We start from the raw sequence: 21,146 nt of genomic DNA on the forward strand, positions 1-21,146 counted from the left end.
CCTCTTAAAACACACGGAACAGAAATGCAGCTCCTCAACATTTCAGCCCAGGAGGAAGGAGCCGATTCAGAAAAGCTGCTTATCAGAGCCATCTCCCCCTCTGGCTTCCTGGGCCTGACTGGCCAGCACAGCTGCACCAAGGGACCAGTCTGTCTTCGTGTCTGCGATGGCCGCGCAAGCCTCACAGCTGTTACAAGAGAGGCTGCGGAGGCTGTCAAAGCCTCCGCGTGGGCTCAGTCCCGCTGGCCCTGGGTCCTCCTGGTCCTGGAGAGGATGATGCAATGTTTGTGTCCTGTGTTGGCAGAGCTAAGGCCCCTTCCGTGTTGATGGGCTGACCTCTGGTGGCCGACCTGGACATTGCCGGGCGCAGACAGAGTTTCTGACCAACTTGTATGCCGAGTTGCATCAGCCAAGAAGCCATTCAGAAAGTTGAGATCCGTTCAGCCCCTGGGGCCCCACAGGTCCTGGCTTTGTGGGGGTGGGGGGGTCAAGGGACCTCAGTAAGTCTGCCTCGGATGCTCAGATGCTCAGCGCTGCGGGGACTGTGACTGACCGCCTGCAAGGGCTCCTGGCTGGTGGGAACTGGTGGCCAGGAACAACCCTCCCAGGGGGCTCTGCCACTGTTGCTGAGCCCTGGCCAGAGTCTGTGCTGACCCTTCGTGCTTGGGTCCTCTCCGTGCTCATCTTCAGCCCATGGAAGGGTCACTTGTCTCTGGGCAAATGCCCAAAGTGCCTGGGACTCAGGCCAAAGCGTCTGATAGGAAAACAAAAAATCCCTCTCCTCTGAAAACCGTTATCCCCAAGTGATGTGTGTGACAGATTCTCTGGAGCTTCATGGAGGCACGGGCAGGGTGCCTCAAGGGTCAGAAAGGGGCAACAGGAGCAGGGTGAGGATGCTCAGCTTACTTGGTACCCATGACCGGATTTTTATTTTCTATTTTTTGTAGTTGTAGATGGACAGAATGCCTTTATTTTATTTGTTAATTTTTTTTTTTAATGTGGTGCTGAGGATGGAACCCAGTGCCCCACCCATGCTAGGCAAGTGCTTTGCCACTGAGCCACGGCCAGCCCCCATGACCTGTTGTCGGTTTCTCTTCCCCATCTCTTTGTATGCCTCTCCACCTCTCTATTATCATGCAACGTATATTAATATGACATTTCATGTGTGCCTCTGAGCAAAGTGGATTCTAGTACATGGTGTGACTGTTGCCACCTGCTGGCAGGCCGTAGCATCGCAATTTCCAGGTCTGGATGATGGGGCTTGGGAGGCTTCACACCAAGTCAAGGTTCATAAGCCAGGAAAACAATGATTCTAATGTCCTTTAATGTCATAATGACAACAGTTAGCCAGTGAACAGGCTGTAAGGTAACTGCGACCCTAGTGTGCTCCCACGTGATGGCAGGTTCATGTCTGCTTCAGATGTGTGTCCCCTAAACCCACCCAAACAGCTGTCTCTGCTGTCCTGTGGAGTGATCAGAGGTGCCACCAGAGAAATGCTGGACACAGGACAGAGCAAACTGCTAATTCCAGGTGTGTTCTTAAAAAGGCCAGAATACTGAGCCCAACAGTGCAAGATGGAGATGGTGCTGACAGTGAGTTGGATTTAAAAAATAATTTTTTTTTCAGTATTGGGGATGGAATCCAGAGACACTTTATCTCTGAGCTACACTCCCAGGCCCCTTTTATTTTTATTTTAAGACAGACGCTTGCTAAGTCACCCAGGCTGGCCTGGAACTTGTGATCCTCCTGCCTCAGCCTCCTGAATTGCTGGAATTACAGGCATGGCTGCCCAATCCACCACAGTTTCTAAAATCCCTCTAACATCACCCTTTTGAGCACTTGGTACTTTAATCCTGCTCAGCCCAGGAGCCAGCTCAGTTTCCCTGCTGGTGACCCCATAGCCAGCAACCTGTGCTGAGGGCTTACAGCAGCAGCCTTACAGTCGTCTGGGTGCAGACGACTGCAAAGCTCCCCATTCTCAAGAAGAGCACTTCTCTTGCTCTTCAGCTGCAGGCTCCGTTGGAGGCCATCTGGAGGGGCCAGGTGTTGCCTTTATGGAAGCTTGTTCTGAAACCTCCATCCCGGGTGTGGAGCTAACCACATCCTCCTGGTTTGGGCCCAGCTGGTGAATGAGGCAATCCACAGAGCACAGGTGGATGCAGCAGAGACCGTCCTCCACCAGAATCCCGGGTAGGCAGCTGCAGAAGGCCTGGCGGGTTCACACCAGGAAACCAGACCCAAGACTTGGCAACCTGTCGTCCAATATTTCATAGACAAACCAGAAACAGATCGCTGGCCTCTGATTTCCAAGTAACCGAAGATGTTCCCAGTAACAGCACTTCCTCTCATGGTGCTGGTCCACGTGCTCCATCCTCTGTCACCCCATCCTCCTTCCTGCCTTGTGTCACTTGCCTTTGTGTCCCCAGGACAAAAACATGGCCCCATCTGTTAAATTTAAATAAATCATTAAAAATGAAGAAAGTCCCCAAATGGCCCAGAAAGGCATGCAGAAAATGTGTCCCTGCCATAGTCAGAGGAAGGGAACACGTGAGATGGTGAGATATTGTCTTCATCCGTATGTGGGTTGTCCTCTCCAAGACCAAGAGCCACAGGCTTTTGATAGCAGCACTCAGGTGAGATGCAAATGAAGAATCAAGGAGTGGAGACAGAGGTACACAGGGTCAGCGAGAGCCCTTATAGCTGATGGCACGAGAGGCTGGTCGGCTGCATTCTCAGGGAGGCATGGGTTTGGTCTTGACCTCGTGGAGCTCCAGAGTGTCTCTGCACCTCTGTCACTCTGGCTCTAACATCCCCATTAAAGACTTTGGAGTCAGTTCTCCTCTCACTCATTTCTTACCTCTGTCTATTCTTCCTTCCTTTTTTTACCTTTTGTTCCATCCTGAGAAGGGAGGGTCGGAGCAGAGCAGAGGGAAGCGCTCAGTCCTGGGTCCTGGGAACACTGACAGCTTTGAAAGGAAAACACTGACGAGGTCATTCCAGGGAACTGGTGGGAAGTGGCCCTAGCAAAACAGAGCACAGGTGACATCCCTGCCAGGGCCTCATGCTCCCTCTGCCCCCGTCCCATCAAGTGTGTGGGGCACCCCAGTCTCCCACAGGCCCCTCTGCAACAAGTGAGAGTTGACGAGTGATTTTACACAGTGTGCGTGTTTCTCCATGGTCCATTATCAGGGAAACACCAAGCTCAGTACTAACAAAACCGTCACTTGCCTGTTAAAATGCCCAGACACCAAAGGCTAGTGAGGTGGGGGGGTCTTTCCATGTAAGTGGTGTGTTGACTCCTTCCCTCAATTAATGCACAGAAGAGCAGCCCCCGTGACCAGGACTGTGCAGAAGTCAAGATGTGGTGGATGGGGACCTAGAAGCCAGTGCTGATCTTTCAGAAAGTAGGTAATGGACCCACTGACCAGGAAGGCCCGAGTCTGCAGCCTTCTGCGGGCCTTTGGGAGTGCATCAAGCCTCCTGACACCATGCTCACCTTCAATACCATGTCAAACAAAGTTGCTTGTCGGGCTGTGACCAGGTGTCCAGCATGGCTTCTGTCTTTTTTCTGATCTCTGCCCTGTTTTCTAGTTTTGGAGTTTCTCTCTTTCCTGTCTTGGCATCTGATGACTTACAAAACGTCCTCATCTTCATGTGATGTCTTGAGATCCAGTGATAATGGTAAGAAGTCAGGAGACCCTGCCCCGAGCTGAGCAGGGAGTGAAGCCACAGAGATCATGGCTGGCTGTCAGTCAGAGGAAGTTACCCCAGATGTCATCAGTGGTCTGGGGGAGGGAAGACTCTAAGTGCCTTTGAGGTTCTCTCTTTGTTTCTGTTCACATTTTCTGAAATTTGAAGGTGCAAATGTATTAATGACGCACTGAAAAACTCCACTTGAAAATGAAGTAGAGCTGCGTTTCCAGGCTCCGGGTGGACTCCTATGGTGTGGGTATGAAGTGCCCCAGGGACTCAGGAGAGCTTTGTCAGTGTGGAGATGCTGAGGGACGGAGGGACCTTTAAGAGGCAGGCCTCATGGGAAGTCCTTAGGTCACTGGGAAGCTGCCCTCAGAAGGGATGAAGCCAGCATTTGTGGGATTTTGAGCTCTTGGGAGAGTACATTGTTAGAAAAGGAAGCCTGACTCTGAGTTGCTCTCGGACTCCCTGTTTTAAAATGCGATCTCTTCCTCCTGTGTGCACTCTGTCCCACCATCCTCCATGGGCTCCTATCAGAGCTGGCGCCCTGATATTTAAACTTTGATCCTCTGAGCTAAACCTCTTTTCTTTATAAAGTAATTTGCCTGTTATTTCACTATAGTAATGAAAAAAATAGACAAATACAACTAGGTTATTAGGACTGTTCCTACCATTTGAAACAATTGAAAAATGTGGGATAAAGACTGAAACAGGTCTTCTTAAAGGCATGAGAAAGCTAAATAGGAAGTAAGGAATTACCACGCCTGAACATGGGAAGTAGATATCAAGAAAGGTCACTGGGTGGGCTGGGGTTGTGGCTCAGTGGTAGAGCACTTGCCTTACTTATGTGAGGCACTGGGTTTGATCCTCAGCACCACATAAAAATAAAGATACTGCGTCCATCTACAACTAAAAAAAAGAAGAAAGAAAGAAAGAAAGAAAGAAAGAAAGAAAGACAGGAAAAAGAAGAAAGGTCACTGGGCTCTGAGATCCCTTTTGCTTATAGACACGAGCCAGTCTTAACAGCCTCCAAGGGCAAGGCAAAGCCAAGGCCCAGAGAAGGGGAACCCAGAGAGACCTGCCAGGTTCTGTTGATGTCTCAAGAGCTCTGCCGGAGTGGCAAAGGCCAGGAACCCCAGGGAGGCACTCAGCACTGTGTGCCCAGTGGAGAGGGGATCCCCAAGACACTGACCACACCGCTGCCCTTCCTGGGACTTTCAGCCAAGATTAGCCCCACTGGATTATCCAAAGGCCTTACACCACAACCTGGACTGGAAGTGCCTGTGAAAGTGGTTCCTCACTGGAGGGACGGCGACCCTTCGAAGTATACTCACAGACAGTTCTCCAAGGATAATGAGCACAATTACTGAACCACAAAACGACAAAATAAAAGACAAGGTTGAAAATTTCCACAGGGAATGCGGAACTATAAAAGGATCCACCAGATTCAAGAAAGAAATAAATATGACTTTGTCCCATTTTATCATCAGCTGTCATCAACCAGGGTTGAAATTATGTGGACAGTTAGACTGACTTGCTGGGGCTAAGACAAGAACCCAAGAACCCAGCAGACTGACCAAAAGGCAGCAAGATGATGAGACATGGAGCCTGAAGGAGAGAGGCTGAGACCTGAGAGGAAGTGAGAGGGGACACTGCGGGGTCCCTGGGCGACACACAAGGAGGAGACAGGGAGTGGAGCGGACACTGCGGGGTCCCTGGGCGACACACAAGGAGGAGACAGGGAGTGGAGGGGACACTGCGGGGTCCCTGGGCGACACACAAGGAGGAGACAGGGAGTGGAGGGGACACTGCGGGGTTGCTGGGCGACACACAAGGAGGAGACAGGGAGCAATGGTTCTATGAAGGGAAAATGACTGAGAAGTTCCCAGACATGATACAGCCAAGATTCACAAGAGCAGCCAATGCCAAGTGGGATAAATCAAAACAAACCAGTATCCAGATATACTTTAGTGAAATAATAAAGAATAATAAAGAATAAATAATAAAGAATAATAAAGACATAATCATGAAAGCATTAGAGTTTGAAAAAATTACTTCCAGGAAGATCTCTGGAAAATCTGCAAATACACACTTGTAGGCAGCCCCTGGATCTAAGAAGAAAGGGAGATCAGAGAGTATTTTCTACTGAATGAAAATCAAAGCATAGCACATCAAATTTGGGAAAGAGCTGCAGCAACATTCAAAGGGAAACAGAGAAACACAGAGATCTCCCATCAATGAACTTAACTTCAAGGCTAAGAAACTAGAAAAGGCATCAAATTAAACCCACAGCAAGCTGAAGAAAGGAAATAATAAAGATCAGAAAGGAAAACACAAGAAGTATAGGGGAAAATCGACGAAGTTCTTCAAGAAGACTGATGAAGTTGATAGACCTCCAACTTGACCTCGACAGATCAATGGGGTGTAGGGAGAGAAGGGAATTAATGGTATCAGAGAGAGAGCAAAAGATACCAATATCAGGAATGAGAGAGGGAATATTACTATAGATTTACAGACAGAAAAATGATAATAAAGGCTGACTATGGGCAACATTTTGCCAATGAATTCAATGACCCAAGTGAAATGGACAATTTAGCAACTACTAAAGCTCCCTCAAGAAGAAACAATCTGGGCAGCCCCATATCTGTTAAAGAAAATGGATCTGCAGTTAGAAAACTTCCCCCAAAGGAAACTCCAGGCCAAGTTGGTTTCACTGGTGAATTCTCCTAAGCACCCAAGCAGAAGTAGTATTGATTCTATACCAACTATGGGATGGATATCATTGATTCTATACCAACTAGAGATGTGTGGTATTAATCCTATACCAACTACATGTTCTATATCTACTATAGCAAAACTATTTAACAAAATCCAACATCTATTTCTCATAAGAACTCTTGAAAAATAAGGAATAACAGAGAACTTTCTCATCCAGGTAACGGTCGTTATCATGCCACTCAACAGCTGACAGGCGGGATGTCTAGAGGGGGGTGGCTGGGCTTCTTGCTCCCGGTCTCACTAAGCTGGCACTGAGGCACTGCCTGCCCTGTGCTCACGATGACTCAGGTCCTCCTCCTAGCTCCTGTGGTGGTGGTGGTGGCAGAACTGCCTTTCGTAGTTGTAGGACTGAGGTTGCCACCCCTGGCTAGCTGTCAGTCCTGGATCTGCCATGTTCCTTGCAACAAAAACACTCAGGGTCACTCCAGGGGAATTGGGCTGCACGAAATAACCACACAAGAGACAGAGGTACCTTGTCCTTTGGGGACCTGTGACAGCTCCTCTGACCTTAAGGGTCTGCAGAAAGAGAGAGGAGCACATGCTGAACCCTTTATTGGGAAAAAGACATTCAAATGAGGCTAGGGGTAAAATTACAAGGGAACAGGTGAGTGAAGCTCAACTCCTCTGGTGCCGCCTACTCCTAGAGCCACTCCCAGGGTCACACCTTATTATCCAAGTGAGGGAATAAATAAAGCAAAGATACTGTGTCCACCTACAACTAAAAAAATAAAAGAAAAAAGTACCAAAACATGAAAAGATACCCAGATATTTAGCTATTAAAAACACCCCATAAAGCTGAGAATTTGCTTCCAGCCACTATGGAGCAATAAGACTGAATTTACCTTTTTCCCTTAAAATACTGAAAAACTGGGTGTAATATATGAAACAATGGCTTTGATTTTGTTTCTCTTCCCCGCCTCCTCTTTTTTTGGTATGGGGGAATTGAACCCACTTAACCACTGAGCCACACCCCCAGCCCTCTTTTTGTATTTTATTTAGAGACAGGGTCTGGCTAAGTTGCTAAGGCTGGCTTTGAACTTGCCACCCTCCTGCCTCAGCCTCCCAAGCCACTGGGATTACAGGTGTGCGCCACTGTGCCTGGCTCCTTCCCTCCTTTCTTATTCCTTGTTTTATTTTACAAAGCATTTGGGGAGCATCTTCATATGTTTGTTTCACTAGAACAGAATCTCCCTGAAGCTGGCAGCTGGGTCTTGTGTTTGGTATGTCATGTGGCCTAGTACCTGTCCCACGTGTTGTAGTATTCAACTGATGTTGTTAAATGATTGTCAGTCAAGTCAGAATCATGACCTCACTCAACAGCATGTAGACTCTAAGGTTTGTACATGGCTTTTGATGTCTTGTTATTTCACTTGATTCTCTCAAGATTTCTGTGTGGTAGGGGCTGGTTTATTATTTTCATTTTCCATGTGGGAAATGTGTGAAGAATCATTTCATCTATCCCACACCTGGGTGACTCTTCCAGGCTTGCTGATTATTGTGAGGGTTAAAAAGTTGGCATTTGTCCTTCATTTAGTCTGTCATTAAGAATTTCTTTTGGGGGGCTGGGGATGTGGCTCAAGCGGTAGCGCGCTCGCCTGGCATGCGTGCGGCCCGGGTTCGATCCTCAGCACCACATACCAACAAAGATGTTGTGTCCGCCGAGAACTAAAAAATAAATATTAAAAAAAAATTCTCTCTCTCTCTCTCTCTTAAAAAAAAAAAAAGAATTTCTTTTGGGGGCTGGGGATGTGGCTCAAGCGGTAGCGCGCTCGACTGGCATGCTTGCGGCCCGGGTTCGATCCCCAGCACCACATACAAAACAAAGATGTTGTGTCCGCTGATAACTAAAAAATAAATATTAAAATTCTCTCTCTCTCTTTAAAAAAAAAAAAGAATTTCTTTTGTTTTCTGAACTTCTACTTGGAAGCAGCAGAGGGCGCCTGACCACATAAAAGATAGGCTAAAAACATATTATACTGGAGAATCCATTGTCAAAAATGTGACTATCACTAAATTAGGGGCCTGTATTTAATCCTTTTATTATTTCAGGATTCTGATCTCACTTTAGATGTTTCATTCTATTCCTTTCTCAGTAATGAGAATTTCAATCTCACATAAGTCACCATGACGTGTAATCCAAGAGTCTTCCAATTTAGCTTCAAGATTCTTTCAATTAATAAAAGTACTAAACCCTGCATCATCCAGACCCTTATAAATCTTCAATACAGACTACACTCTTCCTTTTGCAGCTATTAAGAGGGGACCACTGTAATGCATTGCCAACAGACATGCTGTAACTGAAGGGCTAATTTGCTTCAAGTGCATTGCCTTGAGGTGACCCAGGATTAGGTGTGTTCTCCAAGTCACAGCACCCTAGAGGGCATGTACTGTTATTCCCCCAGGCAATGGTCAGGACTTAGGTCTTCGGTAGTTCATCTTAGGGATTATATCTGCGGCTGAGGTCAGGTTTTGTGAGTTCTCTGCAGCGCCCCACATCACTCGTGGAGTCTGGAAGCCTTAATCCAGCTCCCCCTTTCTTCCTATCGTTTTCCCAAATCTCACATTCCTCTTGAAGAACCGGGTTTCACCGCCCTTTCTTGGCTCTTCAGTGTTAAGTGGCCGACCGGATCCAGGGCTTGCTGAGTCCTTTGGCAGCTCACGCACAAAGGAAGAAACCAGGTAATTCCCTGATTCGCGCTTTCCCTTTGCCAACTGTCTTGCGTGTCCTTGTCCTTAAGTCGCCCCATTTCCTTGATTACAGCCCAAAGACGACACCTAGGTGGAACTCGGCTCTTCCCACCGCCATTCCCGACCTCCTCGGGCTCACACCCTAGAAGGTTCCTAGCGCGGGGGGCTGATCAGCTTCTCGGCCTCGACCACCGTCCGGCCTCAGGGCGACAGCGCCAGCCCCGCGCGGCCAGCGAGACGGCCCGGTCCCCGAGGAGCGCGGCAGCCCAAGGCCCGGCCCGCGGGGCGAGGAGGGTCGCCCACTCCGGCGGCGCCAGTCTGCGGGGCCCGAGGAACCCTCGCGCAGGGTCTCGGATCCTGGCGGACGACGGCGCCCCACCCCGAGCTCACGGTGCAGCCCCGCGCCGGAAGCGGGCGACCCACCGGAAGTGACGCCAACCGTGCGCGCGGAGCCCCGCTTCCGGCCGGCCGCGCTCCTTCCTGGTGTGCTGGTTTCCGTGGCCGCCGCGCCATGGGCAAGAAGGGCAAGAAGGAGAAGAAGGGGCGCGGCGCGGAGAAGACGGCCGCCAAGATGGAGAAGAAGGCGTCCAAGCGCTCGCGGAAGGAGGAGTTGAGCGGACCGAGCCTGGGGAGCGGAGGGCCTCGGCCTCTCCTTCTCCTGAGGGGCAGGTAGTCCTGCACCAGCGCCCAAGAGCGAGCGTGTGGGGCCAAGTAACCGGAGCAGCCTCCGGAAATGTCGGGCCTCCCGCCGAGTGGACGGCCGCTCACTGCCCTGTTTCCCTGTCCTCCCTCCCCTCACCCGGGGACCGCAGTGCTGTCCGTGGGGTAGACTTGGTGCTTTCTGTTGACCTATGCTCTAGGCCTCCCTCACTGAGGTGGTGGTCACGGCCGCGGTGTGGCGCGCGTTTGTGGCATGGCAGGACTGGGTTCTCTGGGCTTTCGCCCTCACAGCTGCCTGAGTTAGGTAGCACCGCCGGCTCTTCCCCTGGACAGTTGGGAAGCCGGAGACAACAGGTCACACGCCCATGAAGTGGTGGAGAGCTGGGATTTGACCAGATACTCCCAATCCAGTCCGGAGCTCTTGGCCACTCCCTCACACCTTTCTCCTTAAGATGCTCATCTCTCCATTTGCTCATTTGTCACATAATGGGTTGGTCTTTTCCTTTCAAATGGCTTTAAGCTCTAATAACCTAAGGTTCCTGACCAATTAGGTGCACAGGCTATGCAGGTCTGGGTTGGGTCTCTCCACTGCTACTAGCTGGACAGCCTCAGAGGAGCAGGACTTTCCTGCCTAGGGTTGTGGTATAGTCAGTTCATCTGTGTGACCTCTGAAAGCAGTGCTTGTTACTCAGAACCTCATCTTTATACATTTTGCATCTCCCAGTTGTGCTGGGACTTAGATGTTGATACCAGTGTCTTCCACAGAGAGCGCTTCCCTCGGACCTTCCACACAGTCTAGATTCATTCTCAAAACAAACCCTTGGGGTCACTGGTCAGATGATCAGGCCAACCCCACAGAGGATGATCTCCCTGTCTTCAAGTTAGTTGTGCCATATAACACCTCGTTATGGGAGTGATGTCCCATCATTTCACAGTCCTGTAGATCTTCGAGAAGGCAGGGAAGTCTTGGAGGAAGCTGGGAATTCTGCCACGGAGCCCACATGCCTGACCACCTGGCTGATAGCTTCTCTCTGTCCTGGCCTCTGACACTTCTCCAACTCCCTCCCCAGGCTAACTCCTTCAGCCATACCACCTTTATTTTGATGTCTCAATTGCACCAAGTTCTTCCTGATTATGTTTTTTTTTTTCCTCACCTCTACCTGAGTCACATTCCTCGTGATTGGCTCTTTTCGTCTTACAGCTTATCATCATCACCTAGAGAGATTCTCACTGACTACACTATCTGTACCACCCAGCCCCTGCTAGGCTAAGAGGTGCTGCCAGAGTAGTAGGAACAAGTGCTGCTGGTGAGGGTTCAGCATGCAGGCATGTGGTGGGGCTGCTGGAGAACTGGGGATGGTGGGAGATGCCCCACCCTGTCCTTATGATTGGTGACACTGCCCCTCCCAGCTGTACACATTTTCCTATGTCTGGGAAATCCGGACAAAGCCTGACTCCCAACAAGAGGCACAGTGGGACTCCTTTGTCCCACTGTGATTGGGTTACTAACATGGGTGGCCTTGGTCTGTGGGGCACAGTGCCAGCTGCACACCAGGGCTACTCCCTATCCCACCCATTGCCCTCTTTGCAGCCCATTCCTTCTTCATCTTCCAATAGTCCCTTCTTCCTCCAGGTCTTCTATAAACTTCCATTTGTTCAGTAAAATGTCTTGAGTATAGAATACAGTATATTTTGTCAGGGACGTGGTGGTCCTTGGATGGCTGCAGATAACTGCCACATAGGAGCAGAACCATGGGTGCTTCCATGGCCTGCTGGTGGGCATAGATTGGGGTGGAGCCACCTTTGGATTCTAATTTGTATCCAGGAAAGTGAATGCTTAGCTCTCAGTCATATCTGAGGACTTCTTGTGGAAAAACTTCCTTCTCCCCAGGAAGACGGGCTTGAGAATGGTCATGGTAGTAGTACTTGTCAAAGAAAGGGTGGGGAGGATGTTATCTGAGTTGTTCTTTGCCGCAAAGGTGGGCAAATAAGCTGTGACTGAATCAGAATGATAGTTTTAGTGTCTCAAATGGAGACAGGGACCACCAGAGAGAGGGCAAAGGTGCAGCCGGCCTTCGATCCTGGCCTGACAGCAGGCCCAGGAGGCTTGGTGTGAGCCACCCTCCGCCAGTATCAGCTTTGCATTGTTGATGTCAGGGTGCCCTGTGTGTGTTCTCATGTCTTTAGCACAGGGCAAAAACACCTGAGTTGAGTGCGATTACCATTCCCACCCTTGCAAATCACCAGTGAAACCTCTCTTGTTCAGAGAGCCAACCTGACATCATCTTGTTGGAGCTCAGTCTCCTCTCCTAAATGGTAGCCCCAAAATTGCCTGCAGCCCCCAGTCGCCTGTGTGCTTTCCCACCTGACTCAGATTGACTTCTGGTCATCACATCAACAGATCCCAGTTCCAGCCAGGTGTGGTGGTGCACACCTATAATCCCAGCTGCTTAGGAGGCTAAGGCATGAGGATCCTGAGTTTGAGGCCAGCCTGGGCAACTTAGTAAGACTGACTTAGGAACAAATAGAAAAGCTAGGGATGTCGCTCAATGGCAGAGCTACCCTGAGTACCACGTACCTTAAAAAAAAAAAAAAAAAGATTCCAAAAGATCCCAGTGTCTACCTCTGGGCATCATTTTGGTATCTGGTAGGACACTGTGAGAGGAACATGGAACTCCCTAATGCAATATTACTGTGACAGTGTGGCCGCCCAGGTCTTTTTTCCAGAGTAGTTGCTTTGACAGGAGATCTACCCTCAGTTTTCCCTAGTCACTTTGTTTCTTCCTGCAGGCAGGGCTTCCCCTCCCCTCCTGATCTTGCAGGCATAGCTCTCCATCTGTTTTCTTCACTTCCCTACTCTCCCGCTTTCTCTCTTTTCTCTCTTTGTGTCTTATTCTATTTTTCAGTCCCTGACACAGGAGGCTCTTATCAGGGCTAAACACCCTGGCAGCTGCTAACTAGAACACAGGTCTGGTCCCCCAAAGTAGTTGGCAGGCCCACGTGAAAAGGGGGGTTTGAGTCCCCTGGCATGTAGGAAGCAGGGGAGTTTGAGAGCCCTAGACTCCTCACCTTTTCTTTCTCTAGGGAGAGGAATTCTATTTATTTTTCAAAACTGGGTGGCACCACCAGGACTAGGACCTCTTGGCCATAAACAAACTCTCAACAACCTGCTCTCACAGGTCCTTTCCCATCAAGGCTGAATTCAGGGTCCTCTGCCCTTTCTGCCCCTCTGATGCCTTCCTTCCATTACTATCTCCTTAGTGGCACCAGTCCCCTCCTGCCCCTCCACTCCACCCTGAGAAACCAGCCCTGACCTTTCCTGGGAGACTTTATTCTTGGACAAAATTAGGACCAGCTAATGGGGTTTATACTCTTGAGAGAAGTACCTAATGGAGAAGGAAGTCTCAGTGGCAAGTCTGTCCTTTTCCTAACAGATTTGGATTATGTGAGGAAAGATTCTGGGATGAATTCATAAAGCTAATTCATCTTGGCTTACCTGGCGAGATGTGATGGTAGACCTGGCTCATTGTTGCCCTGCAGGTGGGAGGCTAGAATTAGATGCTAAGGAATAGGCGTGGCTGATGGGTATGTATCATCCCCCAGGTGGCAGCGTATGCAAGGCAGGCAGCGATGCCATCCTAGGTGTTACAGCTTTGTTGTCCGTAGGGAGTAGACAGAGCACTCTGTCACCCGCTTTGCAGAGGGCAGGAAGCGATACACGGTTAAACCTGTGAATTGTGACGGAGTCCAGTTGCATTCTTTTTTTTTTTTTCCTTTTTAGTTGTAGATGGACACAATACTTTATTTACTTGTGTGGTGCTGAGGATTGAACCCAGTGCCTCACACGTGTGAGGCAAGCACTCTGCCACTGAGCCACAACCCTCATCCTAGCTGCATTCTTAAACAGGCTGACAGAAGGTTTCAGAAAATACACTCTCCCTCTGACTCAGCAGAGAGAGAGACCCTGATAGTCATGGCTTCAATCTCTCAATCAGCCCCAGATATTAGGAGAAAATTGCAAAAATTAGAACAGGGACATCAAACTCCTGTCGCTACTCTGGTTAATGAGGCCTTGAAGGTATTTAATAATAGAGACAGGGCAGAAGCAAACTGGGGTAAGTTATTGGCTGAAAAAGAAACAAAACCCCCAGCTTTTACATGCCTTATTACAGTCCCCTCCAGGTGACCTTAAGAAACAGCCCTCTCAGAAGTTTGGAAGTCATTGATAGCCCCTGGGGCCCACTCAGTGTGCTTACTGACACCAGAAAGGCCATAGGCAGTGGGAGTTCCCTGGTCGTCCAGATGGGGCGCACCTGGGTGGCACCCCAGCTCAAGGCCTCTGTGGGCACTGCTAGAAGATGAATCTGGGGGAGTGATGGGCCTGAGCGCTGCTGCAGCTCCGCATCGATCATGCTCACTGTGGCGGGTAGGAAAAGTAAGTCACTTGTCCACCTAGAGCTGTCTCTTCTGTCCTGCCTCAGCTTGCTGGTCGTCTTCAAGCCTGGATATTCCATGGTAGGAATAGATGGTGGACCTCAGTGGAGACACTTCACTTTTCTTCTTACTTGCAAAATGGCTCTCCAGCTGCCTCCCATTCCTATCTTTATGTTCCAGAATGTCCTGTCCTTTTGTTAGGAAAAAACCTACTAAAAAGATTAGGAGCAAGCATCTCATTAACTAGAAGCCAGATTCAGGTAGAAGAGCCTCAGTGCCAGGCATTTCTCTGGGGTGGACTCTAGTGACGGCTCACTCAGTAGAGAGACCTGTACATGAAGCATGGGAGGGAGACAGACGGAGCTTCCCACTGGGCTCCAGGTGCCAGAGGGTGTCTGACCAGGTAAAGACAGCTGGTTACACCCCTGCCTGGCCTTCCCAACTTAGAAGTCCTTTCATATGTGACATTTGTGAAAGGCTGGGTTTAGCTTTAAGGGCTCTAACCCCCAAATTGGGCCTGTAGCCTATTCTCCAAGCAGATCCAGTGATATCATCAGTACTGCAGTCAACCAGACCTAGAAGATGGCCTCTTGACAATGCTGAGGTTGAGTGGTTTGTAGATGGGAGTAGTTTTTAAAAGGGCATCAAAATGACCACCCTGCAAGTATTTGGGCTCTCTGCCAAAAATTCCCTACACTCCCTGTGTGTACTTCCCTGTGTGCTCTTCTAGTTACCACCCTCCCTGTCTCCACCATAGCCAGGCTCCCAAATAGTAGTGCACAGCGTCTTCCTGTCTTACCATCATTAGTCAGCCAGCTCTTAATTGAACTCTTAATTGGTCACACTTTGACCTGCCTGCATCTCTCTAATAATTAGTCCTGGCAAAAAAAGTTTACCTCATCTCAAACCCAGAAGGGTGGCTTTGGTCCTCCTGTTACTTGATTCCTCTTAAATGGTGTGATCAGCTACCCACTTCTTGAAACTTTGGATTTCCTTGGTTTCTGTGACATCTGTTTCCTTTGTTTTACCTTATTCAGTAAACTTCCCTGCTTGGTATTGTGCTAGGTGTCTGGGTTGCAAAGATGTTATAGCCATAGATCGTTCAGGACTAAGAGGTTTAGGCAGATTTCTGAAATTTTCCTACCCTTTTCAGGTTGTTTTGCTGCCTTTTTGATTCTCACCACTGTGTGGAAATGCTTTAAAGACACTGCTCAGAAAGGTGGAGGTTCAGTAAGACTAGCCTTGGAGGGGCTGGGGATGTGGCTCAAGCGGTAGCGCGCTCGCCTGGCATGCGTGCCGCCCGGGTTTGATCCTCAGCACCACATACCAACAAAGATGTTGTGTCCGCCGAGAACTAAAAAATAAATATTAAAAATTCTCTCTCTCTCTCTCCCTCCCTCCCTCTCTCTCCTCTCTCACTCTCTCTTTAAAAAAAAAAAAAAAAGACTAGCCTTGGAGACAACAGGGACTGCACAGAAAGGAGCTCCCAGGGAGAACAGAGCTGAGAGACTGAGTGGATTGACAGATGGAGGTGGCAGGAAAGACAGACCCTTGCATCAGAGCAGCCTCAGGGCCATAACTTGGAAAAATCTCTGTGCATTCCTTGACCTCAAGAACTGTCTCTAGTTTGCGCTCTGGGCAGGGCATACCTCTGAGCTACACTCCTGGTCTGAGACTGTTTCTGCTTTCAAAGATTGTGTTTTCCCTGAACAGAGAAAGCCTGCAGGTTAAGAAGGTTGAGTGAGATTGGCTTGGATTTTAAGGGATCTGTGTGACCTTCTTGGGTGCTGGAGATTGAAGACGCTCCCTAAAGTGTGCTGGGCAGGGTGGGCCTCGGCAGTGCTCACTTTCCTGGGCTGTCCCTCAGAAAGAATCTGAGCTGACGTGATCCAGAGAACAAGGCACACTTCGTTAACTAGGTCATTGATCGCTGTCCTGTGTCAGCTTCCTGTGTCCTCCTTGTGCTTAGTGGACTTTTTAAAAGTTGCTGTTTATCTGACCTGTGCTGAGGAAAGGGGTTTGGGTAACTTTTGAGGCCCATGGAGCTGTGTGCAGAGGCCAGCGTTGGGTTGGTAAGAGGGAGGTTGCTCTGAAAGTGTCTTAAGTGCTAGAAGGACATCTGAACTTCCAGCTCTGCAGAATGTGGGAACAAGGTGTGCGAGTGGGAGGAATGAAAGAGTCAGATCCCAGGTCTCAGTGCGAACAAGGTGAGGGAGTGCGTTTGAGAGGAGACTGCAGGCCGCTTTCCAGATGACTGGCCTTGCACCAGCTGTGGGGGTGGGGTGTACTTGGTGCCTACAGGGAGTGAGGGCTGGGCAGGGCGGAAGACTGGCCTCCAGAGCTGCCCAGCTATGCCAGTGCATCAGCACCTCAGCTTTAGGTCTGCGGCCACAGCTGTCAGTAGGGGTCTCTGAGCCTCTATGCAGGCCCTGTCCCAACCTGACTCTAATGCTTCTCTGTTGGAGCTCATATTTTATCATGGGGGTAGGTGGGGGTGTGAACAGGACAGACAAGATCAAGACAAAGACCAGGTACTGTTGTCAAACAGGGGGCAGGCGGGAGCACCCTGGGCCTGGGTGCTGAAGTTAAGGTGGGCAAGTGCTCCACCACTGGGCTGTGTCCCCAGCCCTGTGCATTTCAAACCCAGGGAGAGCAGGTTGTGATTCATAGATGTGACTGGACCAGTCTGATCCAAGTGACCTTGGAGGAAAGCTGGCCAGGCTTTTGGCTCCATGGCAGGCTCTAGAAAGAGTCTCATGTTGGCTGCTTGTGTGCCCTAGGAAGACCTGGAAGCCCTGATAGCCCATTTCCAGACACTGGATGCCAGGAAGACCCAGGTCACCGAGACACCGTGTTCCCCGCCCTCTCCACGGTAAGCGGGCAGGCTTCCCTGCCTTCTAGTTCTGTTTCCCTCTCTTCCCTAAGTTGAAAAGTGACTTGACATGGATACATGTTCTCAGGAATGATTGAACACTCTGAACATTTCCCATGAGCACTTGCTGTGGGTCACTTGCCTCTGCAAAGCTGGGGACAGGCTGTGAGCTCTGCTGTCCTGTAGGGGCCTGGGGGTATGGCTCAACACGGCTGCTCCTCTTAGAGTGGGTTTGAAGGCACTATAGTTGGTGGCACCCATGGGTGAGTATCACCCCCCCCCCAAGCTATTGTTTGGCTCTGAAGGTTTTTAAAAGTGTTTTAAAACATCACAGGTGTTTGTTCTGCTGCCTTTAAGTTCTCACATGAAGCTTATTAGATATACATTGCCATTTTAAGTGAGCGTATTAATGGTGAAGGAAATCTCAGGTCTCTTGCAGGACTTCAGACACCCATGGATAGAGTTGGTGTGGGCTGAAATGAGCAGGCATTGGTTTCCCTCTGGCTGCTTCCTCCTAATTTCTGAGTGCTGATTATTTTCTGCTTCTGTCTAGGACCCTCTGCTTCTCTGTTGGTTACTCACAGAGCAGAGGCAGGACATTGAGTGCATCAAGCTCTTTAGTTCCTAACCTAGGGAGGCCCAGCATCCTCATGAGAAGATGATGCAGCCTTCAGAGTAGGGAAACGTGTAATTGCCAAACATGTAACCTAGGCTTGTTTTGTTCACTTGAGAAATGTTTGCTTCAGTCCTCAGAATGAGATGCAGCTTGTAGGTCCCGCCTGGTGGCGTGTCAGCCTGGGCCAGCCTTCAGGAAGTTGGCTCTGCTGTGCGGTCTTTGCCTCAGCAAAGTCAGGACTGGCTCTGTGCCTGCATCCCTGGGCCCTTGGGCTGGTGGCAGGGTGCAGTGAGCCCCTGAGCAGAGTGCTGGTGGTGGAGCAGCCCCAGGCACACGTCCTGTTATTGTTTAGTTCATTCTGCTGGGGACTGGGTTTTATTTTTCCTTTAGTTGGTATGTTTTCTTTGGTAGATGGACATTTTCATTTGAGTGGTTGAAGCAGATTGGATATTTTTAAGGCTTCTTTGTGGGTACTGGTGCTCCTGAGGAAAGCTACTTGGAACATGGGTTGTTATTATTATTAGTTTTGATGATGTATTAGAACTTTTTCTAAAGAAAAAGCTTGTCCCAAAAGTCAGATTAAATGCCAAGTATATAAAGTGCTGGCTGTCCCTGTGCCAGCTGGGCTTGCCTGCCAGGCAGAGGGAGCTGGTGTTGGATCATATGGTGAGATGAAGACCTTGTTTGGTAGCTTTCATAACTTCTGACCTCCCTCCTCTCAGCTGTGTATCATTAGGAACCCTTGACAGTTACAGGTTCCTAAGAAGCATGGCCCTGAGTGTGGCCCAGGTGTGGCCTAGGGCCAAGGACGCTGCACTCACTGGTGTCTGTGCCTCTTGCTGCCTGTGCCTAGGTGGTGCCTGGGTACAGTGGGGCCTTGTTGCTACTTTCTGCTTTAGGCCTCTTACAGATTCTTATGTTAGATACTTTGCCACAGAGAACTAAGACATGTTAAAAGAGAAAACTAAACAAAACAAAACTGGGGGTGGGTGGGAAGCATTGTTCTTTTCTAAAAACGTGTCATTGTGGTTGTGTGTGTGACACAGTTTGCCGTTTTAACCTTTTCTTCAGTTCTGTGGCGTAACTCGCATTCACAGTGCTGTGCAGCCATCTGCATGCCCGAGTATCACATCCTGCCCTGTACAATATGGCTCCCTGTCCTGCTGCCCTGCTCGCGTTGTCTCCTGGGATGTGGAGGCTGTTCAGATGCTGGCACCACACCATGTTGGCATTGGGGCTTGGCCTTATCTACCTTGTGCTGGTGGATGCTTGTGAGCAGTGCTGTGGTGGACATGGCTGCAGCTGTCCCCTGGAGTTTCCACCTGGGGGGCTGCCGATTCATGACGTAGCTCTGGATTTAGCTTCTGAGGGATGCCAGACTGTTCCCTTGCAGCTGCACTGTTTTAATGCTGGTCTCTTTACTGGGAAATTTCCCAGACTGTGAAATCTTTCTGTGCATAATAAATCTCCAAGAGAAAAATAGAGGTTTCAGATTTCCCCAGTTGCTTGACTTTGAAATGGCTTTCCCTTTGAGAAGCAGCTTCTGGAATGAGTAGTGTGGACCCACCTGGGGACTCCACTGTCAAGGATGCTGAGAGCAGGGCATTCTGCCACAGCCATGGCCTCTTGTCCTGCTTTCTACTGAAGTAGTCAGAATGTGTGTGCAGCTTCCCCAATGGCTATTATTTTGTCCTGTGTATGCAGGAAATAGAGAGTTATTGACATTTTCTTGGCAGAAGGCCCCTGGGACATACTGGGCTTTAGGAGCAGCTTCGATTATGATTTAAGGGGCTAGACCCCCAACAGGGCAGGTCTGGCAGAGGCAGCGTGGTCAGAGGTCTGAGCTTCTGCCTGCCTGCTCATGTTTTCAGCCAGTTCTGAGTGAGATGGCCCAGACCAGGGCTCTTCAGGTGCATGAACTTGGTATCTGGCTGATGGCCTCAGGATGGCCCCAGGGCCTGCTGTCTCTGGTAAAGCATGCTCATGGAAAGGAGCCTGGCCTAGCATGGCATTGTGTGCTCATCTCTGCTTCATGTCTATTGCAGGTTAAATGCCTCCCTGTCCGCTCACCCTGAGAAAGATGAGTTAATCCTTTTTGGAGGTGAATATTTCAATGGCCAAAAAGTAAAGTATACCTTTTTTCTTTTCCTCTCAACTTTTCTTGGGTGTCATTTGAAGCATAGTTAACTGAAAGCAGTGATATGAGCGTCACCTTCACGATCCTCTCTTACATCCTACTTCCTGGGTGTCAGGCCTGGTGCATCCTTGACAGTCACCAGGGCCAGTCGGGGACTGAGTGACTGCAGGCAGAGTTCTGCAGGGTGTTTGTCCCCAGCACTGCCTGCAGAGGTGGGCCTGCTTGGTTCTCTGGTGGTTGCCGGGACTGCTCTTCCTTGTGGTGGCTTTTCACGTTCCTACCCTTCAACTTTGGTTTCCGGTGCTGGGAATGGATCCCACGGGGCTGCGCACGCCAGGCAAGCTCTCTTCCACTGAGCTGTACATTTCCAGCCTTCAAGGTGGTTCCGAATGAAAAATAATGCTAATAAATTGTGGGGCTTTTATTTTTGAGTAGTCTAGAAAGCCCTGTGCATGAAGCAGAAAGCTGTGTTCACTTACCTCTGGCCTGCGAGGAGTTCTGTCAGTTCTTAGCCTTCTCTGCCTTTTCATGCATTCAAAAACTAGATCTGAGCTGGATGCAGTGGCATATGCCTGTAATCCCAGTGACTGGGGAGCTGAGGCAGGAGGATTGTAAGTTCAAGGCCAGCGTCAGCAACTTAGACCCTGTCTCAAAATAAAAAATAAAAAGGATTGGGAATGAAGCTTAGTGGTAGAGCCCTGGATTCAATCCCCAGTGCACCAAATCAGTCAATCTGTCCCCAAAAAGTTAGGCTTGGGTTTGGAGAGTGAGGGTCTGGCTGATCAGCCAAGGCGACTGGTGCCTCAGAGCAGTAAACTGTGAGCATTTGGCTTCTGTCTGCAGGACCTCTGACTTTGTGGGAAAGAGCACCTAAAACAGCCCTTCTGTTTTCTACTTTCAGAGCAGTGTTTAACAGTGGCATGAGATGTCGGTACTCTATTATGAGATGGGCTGTGCTTTAGATGGTTTGCTCAGCTGCGGGCAGATGTCAATATTCTGGGCACGCTTACGGCAGGCTGGCTCAGCTGTGATATGTGGTCGGTTGGGTGTGTCAAATGCCTTTTCACTCAGAGTGGCAAGCAAATTAACCTACAGAAAGTTGTGGGGTGGCTGTCCTGTTGTCCCTGTAGATCTCAGGACCAGCGCCCTACCTGCCTGTGTTGGTTTATAGTCCTTTGTTGGAAGGGACAAGCTTTCTGGGGATTTGTCATAGTGTCCTCCCCACATGCTGTCACTTTCTTGGAGCATGTCATTCATGATACTGAGG

The 21,146-nt window shown here is 49.6% G+C and overlaps 1 protein-coding gene across 1 annotated transcript in view; it reads left to right on the plus strand.

The window, feature by feature from the left end:
- Positions 1–1,575: 1,575 nt before the first annotated feature.
- The window catches only part of LOC308640485 (kelch domain-containing protein 4-like), a gene marked incomplete at both ends in the record, with an annotated part of 43,349 nt that continues 23,778 nt past the window's right edge, over positions 1,576–21,146 (plus strand). Inside the window, 4 exons of the mRNA XM_081312376.1 lie at positions 1,576–1,593; positions 9,366–9,768; positions 17,033–17,126; positions 19,788–19,866. Coding sequence (XP_081168502.1) covers positions 1,576–1,593; positions 9,366–9,768; positions 17,033–17,126; positions 19,788–19,866 — 594 coding nt within the window. The remainder of the gene's footprint in view (positions 1,594–9,365; positions 9,769–17,032; positions 17,127–19,787; positions 19,867–21,146) is intronic.

The sequence above is a fragment of the Spermophilus citellus genome (genome assembly GCF_964194105.1).
Source record: "Spermophilus citellus genome assembly, contig: SCAFFOLD_421, whole genome shotgun sequence".
Classification (NCBI taxonomy): domain Eukaryota; kingdom Metazoa; phylum Chordata; class Mammalia; order Rodentia; family Sciuridae; genus Spermophilus; species Spermophilus citellus.